A 23970-nucleotide genomic window follows, 5' to 3' on the forward strand; every position below is an offset into this window, starting at 1 on the left:
CTTAATATAAACTTAAAAGCACTAACATTTTATACATTTTATCTCTCTAAAAGACTTGTACAATTTTTGTTAGACTGCTTCAGAATTTTGAAATTCAGTAGGATATTGAGTGTTATTTCCTAACATGTTATTTCCTAACACTCAATATCCTAGACTGCTTCAGAATTTTGCTTCATCATGAGAAATTAAACTTTATTAACAATTGCTATATTCATTCCAGAAAGATTCGTCTGATATACAGGATTATACTTAAGTAATTATGTACGCCTTCTTCCCCAGCCCTCCTCCCCAAAGACAAAAGTATCTTCAGGGTTGTTAATAATTTGGATATTTTCAACTTGAAGAGAAGAACAATTAGAAATAGTATTCCATTATTTTTAAGTTAAGATCTAAATTGCTCTTCACAATTATTTTTCAGTATTAAACATGCTTATTTATTATATACACATGCTTACATATGAATTTCCTGGCTAAAACACATGCAACCAACATGAAAGAACAAATATTAAACCATCCTCACAATCCTAAGAATGCCCTTTTAAATAAGGCACTCATGTTTGGAAACAGGATATAGCCACCAAATTAAATAAGATGTTTAAAAGAAGCCTTTTATTAAGCACAAACAACTTTTAATACATTATCAATACAAATAGGAAAATGTCCTTTAATGAATATGATATATCAAAGATCTGAAAGTTTTCTTCATACTGACACAATAAAAATAATCAATTTTGAAGAAGAATTACAAAGTAAAATTTTTGATATACCACTGTCTACTAATAACAATTTAACTACAGTCTAAATTTACTACATCACCTGGGGAGGAAGGTCAACCATTTTTTATATAGAGAATTCTTAAACTCTTATTAGCACCATTCAACGCTTATTATCAGTTGTTCATCTACAAATTGACAGGTCAGGTAAAGCTTTAAAGCAAGTTTTCAGTGCAGTGTCTACAGTTCCTTCTCTTAAGATACTTGGAGTCTATGGTCTCAAAGCAAGTTAAGTAATGATGCCTTGTAGTTGCAAGGTGTTAACATGTAGAAAGAAATGAAAAATGAAAAGAAATGAGGCTTATCCTGGCTGTGAAATGTATCTTAATGTATTGCGGCTAATATGCTGTAGTACGCCAACAACATGCGGGACTATGAACTGCAGATTTGTGGGAAGCTGGTAGCTATGAGCTCTCTGTGGCCATGATTTCGGGATGTCTCAGCTGCTGCCTTTTGAGACTAACCAGTTTCATCCTGTCTCTGATGTGTTCTGCAGTGGAAGCCATGTCACTTGGGCTCCCAAAATATTGTTCAGTTCTAAAAATCAAAACAAACAGAAAAACCGCAATCAGATTCATACAAATCCATGGACTACAGCAAATGCAAAAGGGAGCAAAGATTACCATAAATATTATACAAGTGATAAGACAGTTCACTTGCAGACCATACTGTTTACCTTTGAATAGTAATTCAGTGGGAGGAATATTTTTAAATGGCATTAAATATATTAAGACATGTTGAGAGAAAAAGCCTAGTGGCATTAAATGTTGTATCATATGTACTTATAATAATCTCAATAAATCAAACAATGCAACCAAACAATGAAACAATAAAGGAAACAATGCAACATTGGAGATATTCTACCTTTCAGTTTTGGGTGCATATGCATATACAAATATAAAATCTGTATGTGTTCTTCAAGGATAAGGGCTATGTACACCAAATGTGTGTCTAATATATGTCTAATATAGCTGGCAAGCGAAATATCTGTTTAATGTTAAGGGATCATTTGAGACTTTAAAAGATAAAATCACTTAATGTTATCCTACTTAAAAAGGTACTGTATTCAGAGTCACAGAATCTTTTAGAGCTAGAAGAGTTCTTAGAAATTATTTGGTTAAGGTCTGTATTTTTTAAGATCAGAAAACTAAGGCCTAGAAAATTAAATGATTTAACTAGGATCACACAGTGGGAAAACCAACATTTGAACTGGAGTCTTCAAGCAGTGAATCCAGACAGACCATCTAATTTCTTTTATTTTTCCAGGACAGTGTTACGAAAGATACATCTGAATACGCTTACTGTCAAACAAACTATACAGTGTCAACAAGTTATCCATTTTTATGACAGATTAACAATTTCAAATATTAAAGGTGGTGGTTGTGAAATGTGAATACACAGTACTAACTTATTCCTCAATCTTAAAAACATGAGGAAATGCTATAGACTATTTGTAGAACACAGGAGGAGGAGGAGAAGGCCAAGCAAAAATCCTAGTTATAAAGGCTCCCAGGCTGACCTGAGTAGAAGAGAGATAGTGTTAACAACCAGTTGTGAAGCACAGAAATGGGGATGGGGACTCCCTGGAATGGAATAACCAGAAGGTATCCCTTCAATACTGTTGCAAGCTAAATTTATAAATTTTTAGATTTTATTCTTTTACACTGCATTGCAGATATCTAATACAAATTTAGGCTACTTCTGATGGTTTAATTTTGGCTATGACCAAAGATTATCTAAATATAGACTATGAATTATATGCTTTCAAGGGAATAAAATTGTATCCTCCCAAAATCAATTTCAAATAATCACTTGAAGTTCATGACACAGTAGTAGTGGCACTTACTATGTGTCAGATTTGGGGTTTTTTTGTTGTTTTTTTCTTTTTTTTTTTTTTTTTGAAGATTTTATTTATTATAGAGAGAGCATGCAAGCAGGGGAAGGGAAAGTGGGGGAGAGAATATCTCAAACAAGCTGTGTGCCCAGCACAGACTCTGGGCTGGATCCCACAACCCCTGAAATCATGACCTGGCTGAAACGAAGAGTAAGACACTCAGTTGAATGAGCCATCCAGGAGCCCCTGTGCCAGATTCATTGTAAGTAATTTATATACATTTAGCTCATGTAATTCCCTTGCCCCTGTAACCTGAAAAGGTATGAATAATATATCCCTAATTTTTAGATGACGGAATTGAGGCACAGAAAGGCTGAGTGGCTTCCCCAAGGTGTTACAGCTAGTAAGTGGCGGAGCTCAAATTTAAACCCATGAAATCTGATTCCAAAGTTCACAATCCTATCAATTACTCTACACTACAGAGTAAAGATAAATACATTCAATGATGTGGTTGCTCTGTCATTTGAAGTAAATATCCTCTGGATTACCTCTAAATTATTTTCACTGAGGTCAAGAACCTCAGGGATGAAGCTCCTTCAGATTCATTTAATGGCCCATTTATTTACATGAGATCACTTCTTTCTTTTATTAACTTTCAAAATGCAAAGCAATGTGGGAAGCAGGACCCCATCATTTTACAAGTGAAGAAATTCAGATTCCATATAGCATAGAGAAAAGAGAATGTGTTCAGAGTTGGACCAACATGAGACTGTATTCCAATTCTACTTAGAAGCTGTGAAATCCTGAGCACCTCACTTAATTTTTCTAAGCTTCAGGTTTCTACATCTGTAAATCAGGACTAACCATACTGGTCTAGTACTGTTTGGTCAAAAATAACGAAGTGAAGCGTTTAACTTGGTGTTTAATATATTATCAGCTAACTGAACATTACGGCCCTGCACTCCCCTTCCCTGCGCCAGACGCTGCCCAGAGGCATCCTACTCCCTCTCATCAGGGCTGTGGCTAGAACCCAGGTTATCAGCCTTCTGCAATAAGCTGTCAAGAAGCACCACATTTGATAGTGTCGAGTACCAACTGCTACTGTTGCTAAGAGCTAAGTTTATATTTCTTTTCATTACAAACCAATTTATTGTGAAACAGAAGGTATGAGCCAAAGCTAATTTACTTGGCTTTTAAAAAAACAGATAATTCCTCTCTTGATGATTTCACTTTAAGACTTCACCAATAAAAAGACAAAATTATAAGAACATGTATCATACCCATCAGGATAAACTACAGGAACAGTTAATCTATCCAAAAGTGATTTCCCAACTGCTTCAATCTCATCAAATTGCTCCTCATCATTAATAGCTTCAGGCTCTTCTGGACAGTCTTGCAAAATCTGTAACAAGTAAAATGGCAACCTCGATCAAGAGATAGAGAAAGGCAATCAAGCTCATGTGAATTCAGTAGATTGAAGCTGTTTTTGTTTCATTCTTAGCATCCCCATGTACACCACCATTGCGCAAGACTGATTACTAGCAAAGTTGGCTTAAAAAATTCAAATAAAATGAAACACATAATCCTTAATCATAATAAATAATTGGAGTAAAAAAAGTCTATAGTGACTTCTAAGAAAAAAATAATACTAGACTATTATTCGGAAAGTAAGTTTAAACTGTGCTTGAGAAATACCCTTCATTCATTCCTTATTGTACTAAATGTTTATTTAGCAGCTTTGGATGTGACTGAAATACAGATTGTGACCTCAAATAGCTTACAGACTTCGAAAATGAGAGGAAAATATAAATCCAAAACAACATATGCTTACACTACAAATAACTGATGGGATGACCTACATAGGCACAGTTATTTTAAAAACTGATCTGCTGACTTACCTGATATAAACTGGTAAGGTTATGATTCAAATACAGGAAGTTCTACAGTTCTTGATAAAATACTATTTTCCATAACTATTAACATTTAAATTTAACAAGGGGAGGAGAAGAAGGAAGAAACTGCTATAATTTATAATAGCTAAGTCTATAGGTACTGATCCACACTAGTCAATCCATTAGCAAAAAGCCTAGTGAACACTTGAACAGTGGCTAGTCCAAACTGAGATGTGTTGTAAGTCCAAAATATACACTACATTATAAGAAAAAACTGCAAAATGTGGGGAAGAGAGAAGAAAAAGAAGTATTTATTTTTGCAATTGTTTTTGCATTATACTTAATATAATCTGTTTATTTCAGCACTACTCATAAATAACTTTATATAAAATCCTAGATTCAACTTAAAATATCTTTGGGAGGGAGACAAACCATAAGTGACTCTTAATCTCACAAAACAAACTGAGGGTTAATGGGGGGAGGGGGTTGGGGGGGGGGGATTATGGACATTGGGGAGGGTATGTGCTATGGTGAGTGCTGTGAAGTGTGTAAACCTGGCGATTCACAGACCTGTACCCCTGGGGATAAAAATATATGTTTATAAAAAATAAAATTTAAAAAAAAAATCTTTAAAAAAAAAAATCTTTGCAGTCATTATACTATACAAGTTGTTTATAGTTATATTTATGCTTACCAGTATAAAATAAAATACAGTCAAGAAGAAAATTATACCTGATAACAAAAAGCTTTACAAAGGTTTGAGTAGTAAAGAACCTTAAATTGTGCTTGCTTTAAGTATAATAAAGGCAATGGAAGAGAATATTCTATGCAAAAAAATCTCTCAACCATTTACATTCTTATATGGCCTCATAAAGAAGTCTAGATCTTCATGTCCTTGCAGATACATTTTAAGTTTTTACTGAAATTCCATTCAATTAACATAGAATGTTATTAGTTTCAAGTGTACAATACAGTGGTTCATCACTTACACACAACACCTGGTGCTCACAAGTGCCCTCCCTAATCCAATCACCTATTAACCCATTGCTCACTCACCTCCCCTGTGATAACATCTCTGTTCTCTATAGTTGAGTCTGTTTTCTTGGTTCACCTCTCTTTTTTTTCCCCTTTCCTCATTTGTTTGGTTTCTTAAATTCCACTTGAGTGAAATCATATGGTATGTGTCTTTCTCTGAATTCTTTCGTTTAGCATAATCCTCTCTAGTTCCATCCATGTAGTGGCAAAGGGCAAGATTTCATTCTCGGCTAAGTGATACTCCATTGTGTGTACACTCCACATCCTCTTAACCTATTCATCTATGAATGAATACTTGGGCTGCTTCTGTAACTTGGGTTATTGCAGATAACGCTGTTATTAACATCAGGGTACATGTATACTTTAAATTAGTATTTTTGTATATTGTATTCTTTGGGTAAATCCCTAATAGTGGGATTGCTGGATTGAAGGGCAGTTCTCTTTTTAACTTTCTGAGGAACCTTGTACTGTTTTCCGGAGTGGCCTTGCAGATAACTTTTTTTTTTTTTAAAGATTTTATTTATTTATTTGACAGACAGAGATCACAAGTAGGCAGAGAGGCAGGCAGAGAGAGAGGAAGAAGCAGGCTCCCTGCTGAGCAGAGAACCCGATGCGGGGCTCAATCCCAGGACCCTGGGATCATGACCTGAGCCGAAAGCAGAGGTTTTAACCCACTGAGCCACCCAGGCACCCCGCAGATAACTTTTTAAGATACTGCTTTCAAAATGTATCAGTAGTGTTAGATATTGGGCCAGTAGTCACCCTTGGACAGGAGGCAGGGGCAGCAGGAACAATGTGACTAAAAGAGCTTCTGAGGTGCTGGGAATGTCTGTTGTTTGAATAGTGCAGTGATTTCACAGGCATGCTCACTTTGTGAAAATTCATTGAACAGACTGAATTCAACAAACATTTATGATCTGTACACTTTTCTGTGTTAATATACTTAAATAAAAACTTTTCATTAAAACAATCAGTAGGGGCACCTGGGTGGCTCAGGTTGTTAAGCGTGTGCCTTCGGCTCAAGCCCTGCATCAGGCTCCCTGCTCAGCGGGGAGTCTGCTTCTCCCTCTCCCTTTGCCCCTCCCCCAGCTTGTGTGCATTCTCTCTCTCTAATAAATAAATAAAATCTTTTTAAAAAAATAAAACAATTAGTAGATAAATAGGTGAAGCCATTTATATACTTTCACCTTCATTATTGTTAGGCCTATTTTAAACCAAAACACTGACCTGTGGAGTTCTGTGACCAGCTCAGCAAGAGTTAACTATAAACACTTCCCAACAGAGGTACAGTAGAACACTGCGCAATTCCTGAATTCCTGGTCACATCTCTTCTGTTCTACAGACTAGGCTATATCACATTTACGCCTTCAGTTTCTCACATTTCATATTGTACTGAACATCCCCTACACATAAACTTCCATTGTGAGAGATCAAAACAAAGTTAACTACATAACAAAGCTCCTCTTCAGAGTGGAGATGTAAGGGTTGAGTGCTATGAAGTTTCTCTGTGCAGTTACGAGAAGGGCTCTAATGAAAATCTGCCCAAGTAACACTACATATTGCATTTCTGGTTTCCAGGACTAATAAATTCATGAAATAATAAATTCTAGAATGAATCTTTAAAGATAACAAATGAAAAAGAGGTTTTATTTTTATCTTTATTCTCATTATTTTTGGCTGAGTAGTCTATACTTTAAACCTTATAAAATTACAAAGTGCCCTTTTAAAAAATTTATGACAATTAGTTGTAGTTGCTGAGGCAAAATGTCCTTTCCTTGCATAATGAAAGCAATGGGAGTTGTGACACCCTAAAGATAGCTCATTTTGGGGGTCAGATTTGGTAAGAAGAGAAGCACTGTTGAGAGAAGACTCTTAGATGGTTTTGGATTTCTCAAACCACAGTAAGCCAGCATTGGTATAGATTATACTACAAGAATTTGATTTGAACTCTCTAAGACAATATATTATATCTAAAACTTTAAACAATGGGATTAAAATAAGGTGGAAAAAACACAAAGGCTAATCACATAATTATAATATTACAATTAATGCATTTTAAACATACAAAGTAAGTATTACTTTCGAGACTACAATTTTTAAAAAAGCGAACCTTTTCAGCATTTGAGTGAAATGCAATAGCCATTTCCAGCCTATGCACTCTCTCTTCAGATGCTATTGTAAATTGTTTCCATACTCTGTTCAGTCGAGGAAGTGTGTCTCCAGATGACCGAGATGTGCAGCGCAGAGACTGACACAACACCACCGTGGCCTGTAGCAACTGTCTGCCGTAGTCATAAGTGCTCTAAAAAAGAAAAAGTAAACGTGAAATTATAGTATAAGAATTCTGAAAAGAGAGACAGGAAAGTGTGCAGGAAGGACTGTGGTTGCAAATAATAACACTACTGGGAATCAGTACTGAATGACTCCACTGACACTTACTACTACAAATTAACTGCAGGCATAAAAAAGGATGGGAAGACAACACTTTGAATTTTTAGTAAGTTTCTTTCTTGTTAGCTTTTGCTCTCTTCTTCTGTTTTCCCCATCTCATTCTTATCAATTCCACAATCCAAAAATAATGGCTGATCTCATTAACCAAAACAAATGGGTAAAGATGGGCTCTTCATAGGGCACTTTATATCCCATACAGAAAACTCAATTATTAGGGAAAATAAATAAAGATACTTTTAACACACACACAAAATCTGCATTGTTATACTAACACTGGTGAAATAGAGAAACTGGGGTTTCTACTATACCGCTATTAACTCCTCTATTTCTTACTCACTTTCGTGAGTGAACAGATGGATTGCCTAAAAAATGGCATAATCTAAAACAAATCAGAGGGAGAATACAGAACCTGTATTCAGGAAAACATAAACCCTCTCAAGTTTATGCAGCCTGCTTTTGATGCACCAGCTGACATTTTCTTAGTTCTGTGATATTTCTGGAATAATATAACTAACCTTCTTGGGCTTGGAGGGTTAAGTTACATTATAATCATGCAGAAAGCTATTCAAACACTGAGCTTGTAGAAAAGGAAGATAACCAGTTCTGCACCTGTGCAACATCAACAAATTTTCTATGCTTTTCTAGTAAAACTTTCGTTTCCTGAGCATCATCACCCAATCTGATGTGGGTCTTAAGCAGGGCATCCAGAAGTTCGCTTAGCCATTCTACCGCCTAAATAAAAAAATAAAGAAGAGTGACGCTGGATCCATAACTCTTATTATATCAAAACAACATGTTTATCAAAAGAAAAATTACTACCATGTGATTAATTAATCTATTAGTTATAACCCAAGTCCTTAATAGCTTATTTCATTTAAGAAAGCTACATGAATTAATGATCTTTCCACCCCCTCAAAATTTTTAAAATCTAAGGACAAGATATATTAAAGAGAAGCACTTTTTAAAAATAGCACATGATTCATATTAATAGATTGTGTGTTTTCCTTAATGTCCAAGCACTGGTATTACAGAAGACTGATGAATCACTGAACTCTACCTCTGAAACTAATAATATACTATATATTAATTAACTGAATTTAAATTAAAAAAAAAAAGATAGTGTGTTTATGTAATATGGATCTTACTGGAATCTCATTACAGATTATGTTGTTACTTAAAATCATAAAGTTCCTCTAGGTCAAGCTGCAATGATGTTCTCTGATGCTAATTACACAAAGACAGCATATAGTTTTCCTAGTGGAAAAACCCTCTTGCAAGTTAAAAAAGCCATGTGCTAAACCAGCCTTAATCTTAGCATGTAACTAACAAGTCAATAATAATAAATAATAAATAATCCCAATTTCTCACTTAAGAGAGGAGTTCATTAAGAAGATAAGTCATATGAGACCAGTAAAATAACTGGAAATTAAAAAACACTTTGTTATTTTAATAAGATAAACTAGAATTTGACTTAACACATTTACTTTCTTAGGACCATAAAAAGTACACTTTTTTAACAGGTGAAATCAATCTTTTAAGAGAAGACAACTACATCATGTGCCTGACTGATCTTTTACCTGGGCAGCATCCTCTTCACATTTAAACAACTGCACCATTTGAAGCATCTTTAACCTTCGCACATCCACCATGTCTTCACATCTAATAAACACAAACATAAGGCAGAACATCATTTCAGTTTCATTAATAATTATTTTAACATCATCATCTGGCATGCATGTTTTATAGTATACTAAAATACTTAATCCTATACACCATGGAGACTTCCAACTACTTGTACTGATTTGTAAGAATTTTAAGGATATCTATGTTACATCAAAATACTTCAAAACTTCAAAATACCTGAAAGATTCCTAATTACAAACCCCTGAGGACAGAATGGATTCTGTGAAATACTGAAGCAAAGCATCAACAAAGTAATACACTAAAACCCAAAGAAATCTCCATTGCCAGTTAGCATTAAACAAGCCTCAAAGATAAACATATGAAGTTTCTTAAATAATAATTTTGACAATGATGCGCCAAGGAAATAAAATAAAAACGTTCTGAGGAAAGATACTATATCATAATTAAAGGATCTATACAACAAGAATATCTAACAATTATATAAATATTTATGCTACTAACTTGAGAGCAGCTAATTACAAAAACCAATAACAAAATTAAAGAAACACATTGATAATAATACAATAATATTAGGGGACTTCAAAAGCCCACTCATTGCAATGGACAGATTATTTAAGCAGAAGATCAACAAGGAAACAAGGGCTTTGAATGACACACTGGAACAGGTGGATTCACAGATATATTCAGAACATTCCATCCTAAAGCAACAACTTACACATTCTTCTTGAGTGCACATGGAACATTCTCCAGAAAAGATCACATCCTGGGTCACAAATCAGGTCTCAACAGGTACCAAAAGACTGGGATTATTCTCTGCATATTTTCAGACCATAATGCTTTGAAACTTGAACTCAATTACAAGAGGAAATTTAGAAAGAATTCAAATACACAGAGGTTAAAGAGCATCCTACTAAAGAATGAATGGGTCAATCAGGATTGAAGAATTCAAAAAATTCATGGAAATAAATGAAAATGAAAACACTACTGTTTAAAACCTTCGGGATGCAGCAAAGGCTGTCCTAAGAGAAATATATAGCAATACAAGCCCTTCTCAAGAAACAAGAAAGGTCTCAAAACACAACCTAACCTTACAATTAAAGAGCTGGAGAAATAACAGCAAATAAAGCCTAAACCCAACAGGAGAAGAGAATTAATAAAGATTAGAGTAGAAATCAATGAAATAGAAACCAAAAGAATAGTAGGACAGAGCAACAAAACTAGGAGCTGGTACTTTGAAAGAATTAGTAGGATCAATAAGCCCCTGGCCAGACTTATCAAAAAGAAAAAAGACCCAAATTAATAAAATCATGAATGGAAGAGAAGAGATCACAACCAACACCAAAGAAATACAAACAATTATAAGAACATATTATGAGCAACTATATGACAACAAATTGGGCATTCCGGAAGAAACAGATGTATTCCTAAATGTATAAACTACCAAAACTGAAACAGTAAGAAATAGAAAACCTGAACAGACCCATAACCAGCAAGGAAACTGAAGCAATAATCAAAAATCTCCCAACAAACAGGAGTCCAGGGCTGGATGGTTTCCCTGGGGAATTCTACCAAACTTTTAAAGAAAAATACTTACTCTTCTGAAGTTGTTTCAAAAAACAGCAATGGAAGGAAAACTTCCAAACTATTTCTATGAGGCCGGCAACCTTGATCCTAAAACCAGACAAAGAGTCCACCAAAAAGGAGAATTACAGACCAATATCCCTGATGAACATGGATGCCAAAATTCTCACCAAGATACTAGCCAATAGGATCCAACAGTACATTAAAAGGATCATTCCGGGGTATCTGGGTGGCTCAGCAGGTTAAGTGTCTGCCTTCAGCTCAGCTAATGATCCCAGGAAGCTGGGATTGAGCCCCACGTTGGGTTCCCTGCCCAACGGGGAGTCTGCCTCTCGTTCTCTATCTGCCTCTTCCCCAGCTCATGCTCTCTCTCATGTGTACTCTCTCTCTCTCTCTTGCAAAAATAAATAAACAAAATCTTTAAAAAAATAAAAGAATCATTCACCACAACCAAGTGGAATTTATTCCTGGGCTGCAAGTTGGTTCAACGTCCCACAAATCAATCAACGTGATACACTACATTAATAAAAGAAAGGACAGGAACCATATGAGCCTCTCAATAGAGGCAGAAAAAGCATTTGAATAAATACAATATCCATTCTTGATTAAAACTCTTCACAGTGTAGAGATGGTGGCAACATACTAAATATCATAAAAGCCATCTATGAAAAGCCCACAGTGAATATCATCCTAAACGGGGAAAAACTGAGAGCCTTTCCCTTAAGGTCAGGAACACATTTGGGATGTCCACTCTCACCACTGCTGTTCAACATAGTACTAGAAGTTCTAGCCTCAGCAATCAGACAACAAAAAGAAATAAAAGGCTTCTGACATGGCAAAGAAGTCAAACTCTGACTCTGCATATGACATGATACTCTATGTGGAAAACCCTAGACTCCATCCCCAAAATTGCTAGAACTCATATAGGAATTCAGCAAAGTGGCAAGATATAAAACCAAAGCACAGAAATCAGTTGTATTTCTATACACTAACAATGAGACAGAAGAAAGAGAATTAAAGAGTCAATCCCATTTAAAATTGCACCAAAAACCATAAGATACGTAGGAATAAACCAAAGAGGCAAAGGATCTATACTAAGAAAACCATAGAAATGTCATGAAAGAAATTGAGGAAGACTCAAAGAAATGGAAAAACATACCATGTTCATGGATTGGAAGAAAAAATATTGTTAAAATGTCTATCCTACCTAGAAGAATGTATACATCCAAAGCAATCCCTATCAAAATACCATCAACATTTTTCACAGAGCTGGAACAAATAATCCTAAAATTTGTATGGAACCAGAAAAGACCCCAAATGGCCAAAGGAACACTGAAAAAGAAAACCAAAGCTGGCGGCATCACAATTCCACTTCAACCTCTATTATAAAGTTATAGTCATCAAGATAGTATGATATTGGCACAAAAGCAGACACATAGGTCATTGGAAAGAATAGATAACCCAGAAATGGACCCTCAACTCTACGGTCAACTCATCTTCAACAAAGCAGGAAAGAATGTCCAATGGAAAAAAGACAGTCTCTTCAACAAATGGTGCTGGGAAAATTGGAAAGCCACATGCAGAAGAATGAAACTGGACCATTTCTTTAAACCATACACAAAAATAGACTCAAAATGGATGAAAGACCTAAATGTGAGACAGGAATCCATTAAAAATCCTAAAGAACACAGGTAGCAACCTCTTCGACCTTGGCTGCAGCAACTTCTTGCTAGTCACCTCTCCAAAGGCAAGGGAAACAAAAGCAAAAATGAACTTTTGGGACTTTATTAAGATAAAAAGCTTCTGTACAGCAAAGAAAACAGTTGACAAAACCAAAAGGCAACCTATGGAATGGGAGAAGATAAATGCAAAAGACAGATCAGATAAAGGGCTAGTATCCAAAATCTATAAAGAACTTAGCAAACTCAACACCCAAAGAACAAATAATCCAGTTAAGAAATGGGCAGAATCAGCGGTGAGCCTGCTTCCTCCTCTCTGTCTGCCTCTCTGCCTACTTGTGATCTCTCTCTCTCTGTCAAATAAATAAATAAAATCTTAAAAAAAAAAAAAAAAGAAATGGGCAGAAGACATTAATAGGCATTTCTCCAAAGAAGACATTCAAATGTCCAACAGACACGTGAAAAGATGCTCAACATCACTCATCATCAGGGAAATACAAATCAAAACCACAATGAGATACCACCCTCACACTGGTAGAATGGCTAAAATTAACAAGTCAGGAAATGACTGATGTTGTCCAGGATGCGGAGAAAGGGGAGGCCTCTTACACTGCTGGTAGGGATGCAAGCTGGTATAGCCACTCTGGAGAATAGTATGGAGGTTCCTCAAAAAGTTGAAAATAGATCTACCCTATGACCCAGCAACTACACTACTAGGTACTTACCCCAAAGATACAGATGTAGTGATATGAAGGGGCACCTGCACTTCAATATTTATTGAAGCAATATTTATTGAAGCAGCAATGTGCACAATAGCCAAACTATGGAAAGAGCCCAAATGTCCATTGACAGATGAATGGATAAATAGGATATGGTATCTATATAGAATGGACAATGAATCTTGGAACACTGCGTCAAAAACTAATGATGTACTTTATGGTGACTAACATAACACAATTAAAAAAAAAAAGAATGAAAAAAAAATGGACTACTACTCAGCCATCAAAAAATGAAATCTTGCCATTTATAATGATGTAAATGGAACTAAAGGGCATTCATTATGCTAAGCAAAATAAGTCAGTCAGAGAAAGACAAGTGTCATATGATCTCACTCATATGTGGAATTTAAGAAACAAAACAGAGGATCATAGGAGAGGGAAGGGAAAAATTAAGATGAAATCAGGGAGGGAGATAAGCTAGAAGAGAGTCTTAATCATAGGAAACAAAATGAGAGTTCGCTGGAGGATGGGAGGTGATGGGATGGCATAATTGGGTGTTAAGGAAGGCACATGATGTAATAAGCACTTGGTATTATATATGTTGGATGAGTCACTGACCTCTACCTCTGAAACTAATAATACACCATGTTAATTAACTGAATTTAAATTTTAAAATGACAACAAACAATGTAAGTGTACAATAGAAAAATAAAAAATTATGGAATATTCATGGAAAACATATCTTTTATAGCAGTGTAAAGACTGACCTGCAATACATGAATTATTGGTATTGAATCTCTCAAACATAATCTGAGTTTTTTTTGAAAGGGCATTTTAATAAATCTTGAAAATAAGGAAAAAAAGTTAACACTTTTCATTATATTTCATCACCCAAAGTAATATCTAATTTTGAATTAAAAACAAACAAACAAAAAAACAAGAAAAAACCACCACTCCAACTATGTTCCAAAGAAGAAAAAAAAAAAACTCTTGATCTCTGGGTATAGAGAGACACAATTCAGAGTACTTTAAAATTTTAGTGTGGTCTGTCCTATATAATATACAACTGAATTTTCAAGGTGACTTTAGCTACCTCAGCTCTGATCTATTCGCTTTGTCCTCATGCAATTTCATGTATTTTAGAGGAAGAGTGAACTCACTACAATCTCAAACACTAATGACCAGTTACCCAGAAGGCACTGAGCTCCATGACAGTCAGTGTTCTTAAAGAAGGTGAATAATAATACAGAAACCATTGTCACAAGGCTATTTTTTATAAAGAACGCCCTTTATAAAAGCCTATAACATAGTACTAAAATGAATCTGGTTACAGTTATCCTACAAGGAACTAAAAGGAAGTGATGATTAGAAGTATTTTTAAAATCTGAAGATAAACAATGTAAGATTTTAATGATGAAGATGATATCATAAATATATTTAATGCATACTGTCAGGTGTCAGATAATGTGCTTCATGGTCTCAACTATTATGTTGGTCTCACTTTGGGCAGCAGAGTTCTAAACAAACAATGTGGTGAGGGCTACTATGGAGCTATGTAAAGAGTTCTATGGGAGCAGAGAGGAACAAGTAACTAATATGTCCTACAAATCTAAAAAGCCTTCCAAAAATAAGTATCCCCAAGTCTTTAAGAATCCAGCAAGTAGAAAATGAAGAAAGAAGTAGTCTAAGTCATAGATTCATGAAACAGCACGATGCATTCAAGAAAGTGAACAACTGTGTCTGTAAAAGTTGCAGGAGATAAGATTATATAGGATTGAATTATGAAGAATCTCCTACACTATTTCAAGGAGACTGAACTTCATCTGAGAAAACAGGAAATCACGGAGTGGGGTCTTATGATTAGATATGCACTTTACAATGATTATTCTCATGTACAACAGACTAGAGAGGATCAAGGCCAGAGGCAGATAAAAGAGAAGATTTTAAATAGACAATTTCAGGACTCAGAGATAGCAGAACTTAAAATATTTGATCGGGCTATACGGGGTGAGGAAGAGTATGGATTTTAGGATAAATCCCAAATTTGGTACCTGATACTAACTTTAACCTAGATAAGATATTAAAAAAGATCAAGGGGGGGCGCCTGAGTGGCTCAGTGGGTTAGAGCCTCTGCCTTCGGCTCAGGTCATGATCCCAGGGTCCTGGGATCGAGCCCCGTATCGGGCTCTCTGCTTAGCGGGGAACCTGCTTCCTCCTCTCCCTCCTGCCTGCCTCTCTGACTACTTGTAATCTCTGTCTATCAAATTAAAAAAAAAAAAAAAAAAAAAAAGATTCTCTCTCCCTTTCTCTCTGCCCCCTGCCTGTTCTTTTAAAAAAAAAAAAAAAAAAAAAGATCAAGGGGCCCCTGGGTGGCTCAGTGGGTTAAAGCCTCTGCCTTCGGCTCAGGTCGTGATCCCAGGGTCCTGGGATTAAGCCCCGTATCAGGCTCTCTGCTTAGCGGGGAGCCTGCTTCTCCCTCTCTCTCTCTCTGCCTGCCTCTCTGCCTACTTGTGATCTCTGTCTGTGAAATAAATGAATAAAAGAGAAGATCAAGTACCTGGACATACTAGGTTTGAGGAATGTGTGCAGCACCCACCTAGAGATACTAAGTAGGCCAAGTATAGTTATGGGTCCAAAGCATAGAACAGGAGTCTGGGTCAGAACCATAAATACTCAATCACAATCAAATAAGAGAAAGTCATTCAAGTAGTGAAACCATCCAGGGAGAACACATAGAATAAGACAACTGGGCCTCAAACCCTGAAAGCAGAGAAATTAGCTATAGGACAAGAAACCAGTGAAGAAGACTAAGAAGAAACAGACTGTTGGGATCATGAGGGTGTTTTCAGAAGACGACAAGGCTGTCAGAAAGTTTCAAGAAGAAAAAAGTCAGCTGTGTCCAATGCTATTCAGCGTGATCAAGCAATGTGAAGACCAAAAATACTCCCTGGATTTTTAGCAAGATCAAGAATTTATTACATGATAATTACAAAGTCACTGGTGATATCAGTAAGAGCAAGTTCAGTGAAATAGTGAGGGTAGAAGTCAGACTGAGGAGGGTTGAAAAGTTAATGGGAGGCAGTTAGGAAATAGTATGAGTGTAGATTAGACCTTCAAATGACTTAGCTATTAGGAAGGAGAATTCTAGGGCTAGAAGAGACAAAGAAAGAGTTGAGGAGGAAAGTATATGCATGTGTGTGATTTTTTTTTTAATGAGATATTTAAGCATTTAAATGAGAGGCAGAGATCAGAGTAGAGAATGAGAGTAGACAGGAAAGACATGAGGGTACATGACTTATTAAATACAGAGCTACAGCATCCTTTGTGATTAGAATAAAATAATGAAATGGGTAAGTTTGCATGTGAGGCTAGAAGGAATTCCTCACTAATGAGTATTTTCTCTGTAATGTAGAAATAGTTTCTGTGAGGTTTTGTTGATATCCTAAAATTTTTAAGTGTCCAAAAATTTCATAAACCATGCTACACCGTATATATTTTCATATATTAATTTAATCCTTTACTTTGTAATGTTCTCTCAGGTGCTACTGCAAATTGAATATTCAAAGAATCCTTTAAATTCCTGCCTCTATATGAAATAAAACTAAATAGCCTCTTGCCCAGAGTCCACTATCTAATCCTTTCAGAGCACATATGAGTACAATGCTAGTGTGACAATTTGTGAGAACTGTAAATGAAGAAACTGATGAAAGTAGATGACATATTTAATAGCAACTCTAAACCAAATAAAAACAGAAAATCAAAATTCTCCAAAAAGGGTCTTCTTAAAAGATGAAAGGGTCATAGGCTATAGTAGAGATATGGAATGCAAAGTACTTGGGTGTAACTAAAATTTTACCACTGAATTAAAAAGGGGAAAAGTACCATTAGTTGAACAAATTGTCACAATTTGTTAGTACAATTATATACAACAATTACATTCACCAAAACTTACTACATGCCTTCTATATTAACAGGTTAGAACTTCTATTTTGTATGGAAAACATAAATTATATCACTTCTCATTTTAGCAAAAATTAACATTAACAGTCAAACTTTGCCTTTGTTTCCTAAGCTGCATATCTTCCATCACTCCTTGTATGTGGTCCACATTTTCTTTATTTTCAATGGTTACATCCTTTCCATAGGCCCAGGATGCCTGATTGGAGATCTGATCCAGAAGTCCTTGACCTTTTTCACGCAAACCTTGTAATCCTACATCTAAAACAAAAGTTCCTAGATTTAATCTCTTAAACAAAGGAGGTGCTTTCCCTCCCTCAAGGAAATCCCCTCAGCAGATACTGTACTCGGGATTCTACGCACTGATAGCTTTGTATGTTAAACTACCTTGGGAGGGGGTTCTCTGAACACTTCAAGGAACAAACCCATTTAAACGTGGTTCAAATTGAGCTCCCTCTCATGCCAAATTCTGCCTAAAGATAATTTCCAAAAGGTGAATTTCCATTGATGATACTTATTTTTGAAAACTGAAAGCAGGAAGAAAATGTGAGTTCTATTTTGATTAGTAATATTTTTCAATTTGTTTCCTTTGTGCTTCTATGTAGTCCAATTTTTAAGAGAACACGCCAAACATTTTGTTCAAGATAATGTTTAAGAGTTACAAGACTTCAAAGCATTCAAGCAATGCAATATCACTGAAAAATGATGCTGAATATTTTGAGTTCAGGCATCTTCCAGCTTACACCTAATGAGAGGGAACATTTAGGATAGATTTACAGTACTCCAAACCAACAAGCACACAGGAATTCCTTTCTTTTTTAAAGGAGAAGTATGGTTCTAGAAAGCTTCTGATCCTTTGAAATAAATTGCATTTGGCAAATTAAATACAAAATATGTATTATGCCTATCATGTGTTAAAATAACAAAGGCTGCAAACAAATGCCCATACAAACATGATTTTTCAAACGCATTCCCTCAAATCCTTTTCAATAATTAATTAATTTGGTTCAATCATGTGTCACCATTTTCTACTAAGTCTGTCTTAGGTTTCTGCTTCCTCACCTCCATTCATTCCCCTTTGCCCTCCTATCCCACCCAGAACAACCCTTTCTTCCCTTTTGTACATCCACTATCTCCTCTCCAGTCATGACCTAGGGAAATTCACTGTACTTCCTTCCTACTGTAGTAAAATGTAAAGTGTCAAGTGAAATGGGATCATCCTCCCCTTGGGAGAGTAGGTAACCTTGGCAATATTCCCAATTTGGAGAAACAAATGCACAGAACCAAACCAACTATTTATTCACAAGGTTAGGATATAGCAACAACCAAAATCATTGCATAAAACACAGTTTTGGGGCATACAGGATTTACCACAGAACACTTCACAGCTAATTACAGCTTATGCATGCACTACAAATAACTGTTCGTAGTATATGCAAGACATAGCACCTATAGATATAGCTGGGTAAAGAAGAAAGGCTAAAGGCCCAATGAAGGAAGGGTGACAGACCATCAATGAAAAATAGGAATTTTAGCATGTATTACACCCTTCAAGAGAATAAAACCTATTTTATACTATTTTTTCCTGTGTTTTCTATAAATAATTATAATTAGCTCAGTGTGAGTTGACTTCTCTAACCATAGTAATGATATTTCTTAAAAAAGAACCTTATGTTTCAGCATTTTTAAAATCTGCTTACCAACACTTTTCAGCTTCTCTTCAAGCAGTTTTAAAGTCTGCTGAATCGATGCTCCATCAGCTGGTGCTACATCTACGCACAACATCCCTAATAAGCCATCCAACTGCTGAGACAACTAAAGCAGAGGGACACCAAAGAGATAACCCTGATGTGATCAGCATCTAAAGTGTTTAATGATTAATGAGGTTTATATCTAATGAGGTTATCACAATTACACTTGAAAAAGTCTATGCTGTTAAAAGACAAGGACCAATAATTAGAATACATGTTATCTGAAAAGACAGAACACACAGAGGCATGCACCAAGAAGACAAAGATTTATATCCAGGTAAGCAGAATGTAGGAAAGTACTCAAACGTCCATTGCAATCTATGTTATAAAGCATAAACAGAGAAATGATCAAAATGAAATATATCTAAGTTCAAACACTATTTAGACAAAAAATGTTTAGTTGCATGCAAAATGACTTAAAAATGAAAAGAAAATTTTTAAAAAAATCAAAGACTTTTATCATCTCCCCACGACTAAATTATTTTATTTTTCCAGAAAAATAATTAGGAGACATGCAAACCTGCAAAATTTATGTGCAGATAAGTGTTCAGATCATTTGAAGAAAAGAAAAGCAATCAGAGTAGACACTTACATCTTGGGCAACACCATGAAATTCAAGAGCTGCTTGTAAGAGATTCTGCCTAAATTCCAGTTGACTGGCCTGTCGATAGCAAACATCACTAAGTTGTTGCTGCAGTGACTTCAGTTCCACAAGATCTTCCTCGTCCCCAGCATTTAAGAGTGCTGCAATTTGCTGATTAAGTTCCACATACACTGCAAACCATTCCTGTAACACACATGTTGTAAATTAAGGATCAAATTGGTTCCTGAAGAACTGCACCACATTTTACAATTCTTCCAGATAAACTAAGTAACATATATGATAATTCTGTAAGGCAGAATTACTTAAAGTGAGGATGAGAAGTCCCCAACCCCCAAATCCTTTCACATGACTCCCAGAACTCACTCTTACCAACGTCAGTATCTATCCTGTATCTTCACTCTTGTATCTAAATGGTTCCTTTGTTGTTCTACCTGAAACCTGTCCATCCTCAGAGAAAATTATTACCAGACCATTTCTTCTCTCTTTCTCTTAAAACCTACATCTCCTTTAAAGTGCATGCTGTTGGATAACATCCTTCCAAACCTTTCCCATTAAGCACCTTCTTCCAGGGAGTTTGGCAATGGTCACGGCCCTCCACTCTGGGTCAGCGTTTCCACGGACTCCCACCATGTACACATCCATGAAGCACTCTTAACTCTGTCTCCTGATTCCCTCCCTCACTTGCAACCATCCTGTCCCTACCCCAAATCAGCTACCTACTCCAATACATGTAAATTCTTGTCGTAATCATATATTACCATACAGCTCCCAAAGCTTCAAGAATCTCATTCTCTAACCACCAGCTACTGACTCTCTTGGTAACACTCTTTAGGACACTCACTCCTACAGCTCCATGAGACTGCCCAATCCACTGACCTAATTGTTTCATGGCCCAGCACGAAAGAGTCTCACATCCTCACTTCTGTCTTTGGTCAGAGGCTATAATCACCTCCCAGAGCATAACCCATACTCATGCCCTGCTCTCTTCCTTCCTTCCAATCCACCTGTCAAGACCTCAGACCTGGTATGTCTGCCTACTGTATACCTACACCAGAGCAGCAATATGGCTGGATAATAACAATGATGTGAACAGGTGTCTTTTTAAAGTTATAGTGTATATAAATATATAGACTCTCTCCATATAAAAATATATAAAGTATATAAATAACCTCAAATAGACCTTCAGCAATCCTATTACATTTCTCTAGTCAATGCATTTTCCCACTCTCATGATTATTTGTTTTTTTCACTCCTTAAATCTCCAACTCCCTTTTCCCCTCTTCGTTCCCAGCCAAAACTCTAACTTCATTTTCTCTCTGACAAACCTATGACTCTCCCTCATTTCTGCAGCCCTATGCTTCGCCCTCCCCACTAAAATAGCAGATGAACCGTCCCTGGTTCTAAAGTAGCCACTTAACTTGCACTCTCTGTCCTCTATTGCCTACACAAGGCTCTGCCCTTGCACTTATCTTTTCTCTCCCATCATCAATTCATTCTTCTTAACTGGATTATTTCTACCAGCATGCAAATAAGGTGCAGTATCTTATATTTAAAAACAGAATTGCACTCAAGACCAAGGCTGTCCCTTAAAGGAATACTCTATACTCATTCTATCTCCTATTTCCCATTCCCTTTTTAACCCATTCTCATCAGGATTTTGTCCTTCCTGCTCTTAGCAAATTCCCAGTCCTTATCTAATTTGGGTCTCTCAGTTGCATTTAACATAGGCAACCACTTCCTTCTTGAAATGCCTTTTTCTATTCTTTCCTCAGACACAACAGTTCTGCTGCCCTCCTTCTGCTTCTTGTCCTCTAAATTTAGGAGTGACCTGGGGTTCAGTTTTCCAAAGGCTCTTTTCTTCTAAATTAGTACTCTTTGGGCTTGGATGAGTTCGTCTGGTCCCATGCCTTTAAATAACATCTATATGCTGATAATTCCCACATTAATATCCTCACCTTGTCCCCTTCCCTGAACCCGACAGTGATCCTCAAGTGTCCACCAACTATCTCCATTTGGATGAGTATTAGACATCTAAAATTTAACCTGCCCCTAAAGCTACTAATTCTGTAGAATCCCACCTGCTTCTCTCACAGTCTTCCCCAACTTAAGAGTGGCTAAGGCCAAACACCTGATTCTTCCAAGAGCAAGACTTGCTGGCTCAACCTCAGCAATGTGACAACTGCTTACTACATCTACTGCCTCCATGCTATTAGTCTCCAGTCTATTAGTCTCCAGTCTTCCTGTTTTGTTGTTTGTTCCTAGTCCTTATTTTCCACATGTTAGCCAGAGATCTTTTTATTTATTTATTTATTTATTTTTAAATATTTTATTTATTTATCTGACAGACAGAGATCACAAGTAGGCAGAGAGGTAGGCAGAGGGCGGGGTGGGGGGGGGGGGGAGCAAGCTCCCTGTTGAGCAGAAAGCCCGATGCAGGGCTTGATCCCAAGATCCTGGGATCATGACCTGAGCCGAAAGTAGAGGCTTTAACCTACTGAGCCACCCAGGTGTCCCCAGAGATCTTTTTTTTTTTCTTTAAAGATTTTTATTTATTTATTTGATAGAGGCAGAGAGGCAGGCAGAAAGAGAGGAAGGGAAGCGGGCTCCCTGCTGAGCAGAGAGCCTGCTCGGGGCTCGATCCCAGGACCCTGGGATCATGACTTGAGCTGAAGGCAGAGGCTTTAACCCACTGAGCCACCAGGTGCCCCTCCCAGAGATCTTTTTAAAAACATGTATCACACAGACCTGTACCCCTGGGGCTAATAATACATTATATGTTAATAAAAAAAAAAAAAAAAAAAAAACATGTATCAGTTCTCGGCTCAAAAATCCCTCCAATGCGCCTGGGTGGCTCAGTGGGTTAAAGCCTCTGCCTTCGGCTCAGGTCATGATCCCAGGGTCCTGGGATCGAGCCCCGCATCGGGCTCTCTGCTCAGGAGGGAGCCTGCTTCCTCCTCTCTCTCTGCCTGCTTCTCTGTCTACTTGTGATCTCTGTCTGTTAAATAAATAAATAAAATCTTTAAAAAAAAAAAAATCCCTCCAATGATTTCATGTAACATTTAAAATGAATGTCAAGGGGCGCCTGGGTGACTCAATGGGTCCTGGGATCGAGGCCTGCATCAGGCTCTCTGCTCAGCAGGGAGCCTGCTTCCCTTCCTCTCTCTCTCTGCCTGCCTCTCTGCCTACTTGTGATCTCTGTCAAATAAATAAAATCTTAAAAAATAAAATAAATCACAAAGGGTGCATGGGTGGCTTAGTCGTTTAAGCATCTGCCTCAGCTCAGGTCATGATACTAGGGTCGTGGGATCAAGCTCCATGTCTGGCTCTCTGCTCAGTGGGGAGTTTGCTTCTCCCTCTCCCTCTGCCTGCTGCTCTCCCTGCTTGTTCTCTCCCTGCCCCCCCAAATAAATAAATAAAATCCTTAAAAAGAAATAAAATAAATGTCAAGTTCCCTTTTGTGGGCGAAATTGACATGATTTGGCTCCAGACTCCCTTAGAAACATTGTTTTGTATGACTCCTTACCTTGCTCACTGCACTGCAACACCAACATAACTTGTTGTTCCATTACAATATAAGTAAGCACCTACCTACAGTATTTTTTTTTAAAGATTTTTATTTATTTATTTGACAGACAAAGATCACAAGTAGGCAGAGAGGCAGGCAGAGAGAGAGGAGGAAGCAGGCTCCCTGCCGAGCAGAGAGCCCGATGCGGGGCTCGATCCCAGGACCCCGGGATCCTGACCCGAGCCGAAGGCAGAGGCTTTAACCCACTGAGCCACCCAGGCGCCCCCCTACCTACAGTATTTTTACTTCTGTGTCTTCAATCTGAACTGCCTTTTGCTTGAATTACTCCTTCACATCATTTCAAGGTTTCTGATTAAATGTGATCTCAGAGAGGCCTTTCCTAAAAGCCTTGCCTTACCTTCTCTCCATTCCCTTTTTTCCAATATGAATTTAAATTCCATATTATAAGACAGTGCTATAAAGCCAAGAGTCTAGAACATGTGACATTTACTATGTGTTCAGTTAACATGTAGCGAATGAACATA

At 36.8% G+C, this 23970-nt stretch overlaps 1 protein-coding gene across 2 annotated transcripts in view; it reads right to left on the bottom strand.

Moving 5' to 3' along the window:
* Positions 1-424: 424 nt before the first annotated feature.
* Positions 425-23970, bottom strand: part of LOC111142665 (SEC14 and spectrin domain containing 1) — a 95543-nt gene continuing 71997 nt past the window's right edge. For both annotated transcript variants that reach the window (XM_022495973.1, XM_022495977.1), the window contains exons 10-17: positions 19909-20103; positions 19266-19380; positions 17667-17826; positions 9563-9644; positions 8595-8717; positions 7645-7836; positions 3888-4009; positions 425-1310 (exon numbers count right to left, since the gene is read on the bottom strand). In XM_022495973.1, the coding sequence (XP_022351681.1) occupies positions 1178-1310; positions 3888-4009; positions 7645-7836; positions 8595-8717; positions 9563-9644; positions 17667-17826; positions 19266-19380; positions 19909-20103 (1122 nt within the window). In that variant the 3' untranslated portion in view covers positions 425-1177. The remainder of the gene's footprint in view (positions 1311-3887; positions 4010-7644; positions 7837-8594; positions 8718-9562; positions 9645-17666; positions 17827-19265; positions 19381-19908; positions 20104-23970) is intronic.

The sequence above is a fragment of the Enhydra lutris genome, unplaced genomic scaffold, assembly GCF_002288905.1.
Source record: "Enhydra lutris kenyoni isolate GAN:26980312 unplaced genomic scaffold, ASM228890v2 scaffoldscaffold1, whole genome shotgun sequence".
Classification (NCBI taxonomy): Eukaryota; Metazoa; Chordata; class Mammalia; order Carnivora; family Mustelidae; genus Enhydra; species Enhydra lutris.